The sequence below is a fragment of the Condylura cristata genome, unplaced genomic scaffold (assembly GCF_000260355.1).
Source record: "Condylura cristata isolate star-nosed mole 26May11 unplaced genomic scaffold, ConCri1.0 scaffold00078, whole genome shotgun sequence".
Classification (NCBI taxonomy): domain Eukaryota; kingdom Metazoa; phylum Chordata; class Mammalia; order Eulipotyphla; family Talpidae; genus Condylura; species Condylura cristata.
In genome coordinates this window covers 254,128-256,460 of record NW_004567179.1, presented here as the reverse complement: position 1 = coordinate 256,460, position 2,333 = coordinate 254,128, and the positions used below count along the sequence as shown (strand labels likewise).

The window sequence follows — 2,333 nt, the reverse complement described above, 5'->3', positions numbered from 1 at the left end:
CAGGCCCGGCAGAGCGCGGTCCCGGAAAGCGAGCCGCTCGGGTCGACGTGCGGCCACTCACTCTCCCGGCGAATGACGGCCAGGCAGGCCAGCTCGTCACGAAACCCCAAGATTTGAGCCTTCAGTCTGACGCGGCCGAGAGCTGCCTCGGCGTCGGCTTCACAGCGCCCCGTGACCAGGGCTGGCACCCCCCACTGCGTGTTCACGTTAACGGGGCGTTACGTTACCTGACGTCACAGCGACGTGAGGTCGCGGCTCCCTGCAACGTGACAGTTAACACAGGTCACGGCCGTCACTACCGGCGCGGGCCGAGCCAGGCCGGCGGGTCCGAGCAGGGGCCCCCCGGCGCTGCCCGCGCAGCCCGGCCACGGGCCTCGTCAGCCCATCTGGGTTGGCTGCCCGGATCTAGTTTCTACATCAACACAGAGCAGAGTCAAACATGGTGGAAACCAAAGGGTTAAGCGAAGGTCCGTGGGCCCGTCCTCCGAAGCCGAGATTCTCACGTTTCCCGTGGGAACCGCGTGGCCTGCTGCTCGCTGTGAGGAAACCTGCGGCCGCCGGCTCGGGCGGCAGCCGGGCAGCGCTCGGAGGGCAGGCGCCGTGCGCGACACCTAGCTGTGCCCGCCGGCCGGCGGCCCCGGCCGCTGTTTCAGATACTGCGGGGCAGCGGCCGGGCCAGACGGAAGGCCTCGAGCCCGAGGGGGAGGCCGCTGGGCTCTCCAGGGAGCGGTATGCCGCCAGCGCCGGGCCAGAGGGGCCTCAAAGGTCACTACTGACTCCGACCCGGGCCACGCTGGGAAACTATTAAAACGTGGCAGGAAGTCTGGAGACTCGTCCACGCTGGCCCTCTTGGGCCGGGCCCCGGCGCCACGGGCATGAAGCCCTGCCGGCCGGCGCGCCCCGCACCCACTCACGGGGCCGGCCGGCCGCTGACAGCAGCCTGGGACCCTCGCCCGCCAGCTGCTGCCCTCAGAACAGCCCGAGGGAGGACACTTACTCGAGTCGGGCCCCGCTGGCAGCCAGGGCGCTGATGCAGTCGAGGCTCCCGGAGCGGGCTGCCTTGTGCACGGGGGTCTCGCCCTCACAGTCCTGCAGGCACGACGGGACACAAGGTTCAGCTGTGACCGGGCCCGGGGAGGCGCCCGCCGTCTGGGAAGGAAGCGCGGTCAGCAGCGACCGGGCGCCGGACAAGACGCAGAGTGCGAGAGCAGACCTGGGACGGGCTCGGGCCCGGGGTGCGCCCCAGCACCGTGAGTGGTCCGCAGCTCTGCAGCCCGAGCGCGACCCCGGCCAGGGAGGGACCCCGGGGTGCAGCAGACCCCCGCCCCCCCAGTCGTGGGCTTCGGGGATCCGACTGTTCTGCTCCCCATTCAATCTCTGGGGGTCCTCTCGCCCCCTCCCGCACCTCTGGCCTACACCCCAGCTCTTGCGTGCGTAGACGCCCGAGACAATCTCAGGCTGGTCTCCATCGCTCAGCAGAGGGGGCAGGCCTCACCCGTGCCCACAGGCAGGAGGGCAGGTGCCAGAGAGCCCGCGGGGCGCGGCCTTGGGGAGGGGATCTGCACGTGGACGCAGGCCCCAGGCCGGCGGAGGGGGCGAGCGCCAGGACCCTCAGCCTCCGGGGGCCTGGGTGCAGAGTCCAGCTGCCCCCGGGCACCGCAGGCCGAGCCGCTGTCGCCTCCGCCGCTGTTGGCCGGGGCGGACCTACGGCAGCGGGCAGGAAAAGGCCCACACTCACAGCGGGCGCGGGCGAAGCGGCCTCGGCCCTGCGGCGCCCACAAGGCAGGCCCATGCGGCACTGACCCCGGCACCTGTGAGGGAGGCCCCGGCCAGCCCCAGCCCCACCCCCAGGGCGCGAAGCGGGCCGCGCCCTCACCGGCTGGTCGACGCTGGCTCCCGCCTGGATCAGCCAGAGCAGGCACTGGGGGTGGCCCCCGAAGGCCGCGATGTGGGCTGGCGTCTGGGCGTAGCGCGTGGTGGACAGGTCCAGCGTGGCTCCGGCTCGCACCAGCTGGACCAGGCACTCCAGCTTCGGAAGGGCAGGAGGGGCAGACGGCAGAGGTCAGCGGGCAGGCGGCGCCCGGCCACCGGAGGCGGCCACACAGGCTACCGCGGCGGCTGTGCGGGGTGAGCAGCTGCAGGGGCGCGGGCACAGGGCCAGCGCTGACGCCCGCCCCGCCAGGGGCGACGGGCGCTGCCCCCCCAGTTCTGCTCCCCGCTGTCTCTGGTGGATCCTCTTGCAACCCCACCTCTGGCCTGCACCCCAGGGAGCAAAAAAACCAGTAAAACTGCAAAACACGTGTGTGAACGTAAAACTCAGAAAGAAGCCTCGG

General features: G+C 71.6%; 2 protein-coding genes across 2 annotated transcripts in view; one reads left to right on the top strand and one right to left on the bottom strand.

Annotated features, from left to right (window-relative positions):
* CARKD (carbohydrate kinase domain containing) overlaps positions 1–117 on the top strand; it is a 28,687-nt gene extending 28,570 nt beyond the window's left edge. Inside the window, exon 7 of the mRNA XM_012734853.1 lies at positions 4–117. Within this exon, the coding sequence (XP_012590307.1) occupies positions 4–117 (114 nt within the window). The remainder of the gene's footprint in view (positions 1–3) is intronic.
* The window catches only part of ANKRD10 (ankyrin repeat domain 10), a 3,449-nt gene continuing 1,125 nt past the window's right edge, over positions 10–2,333 (bottom strand). The window contains exons 2-3 of the mRNA XM_012734855.1: positions 1,877–2,029; positions 10–1,089 (exon numbers count right to left, since the gene is read on the bottom strand). Coding sequence (XP_012590309.1) covers positions 994–1,089; positions 1,877–2,029 — 249 coding nt within the window. The 3' untranslated portion in view covers positions 10–993. The remainder of the gene's footprint in view (positions 1,090–1,876; positions 2,030–2,333) is intronic.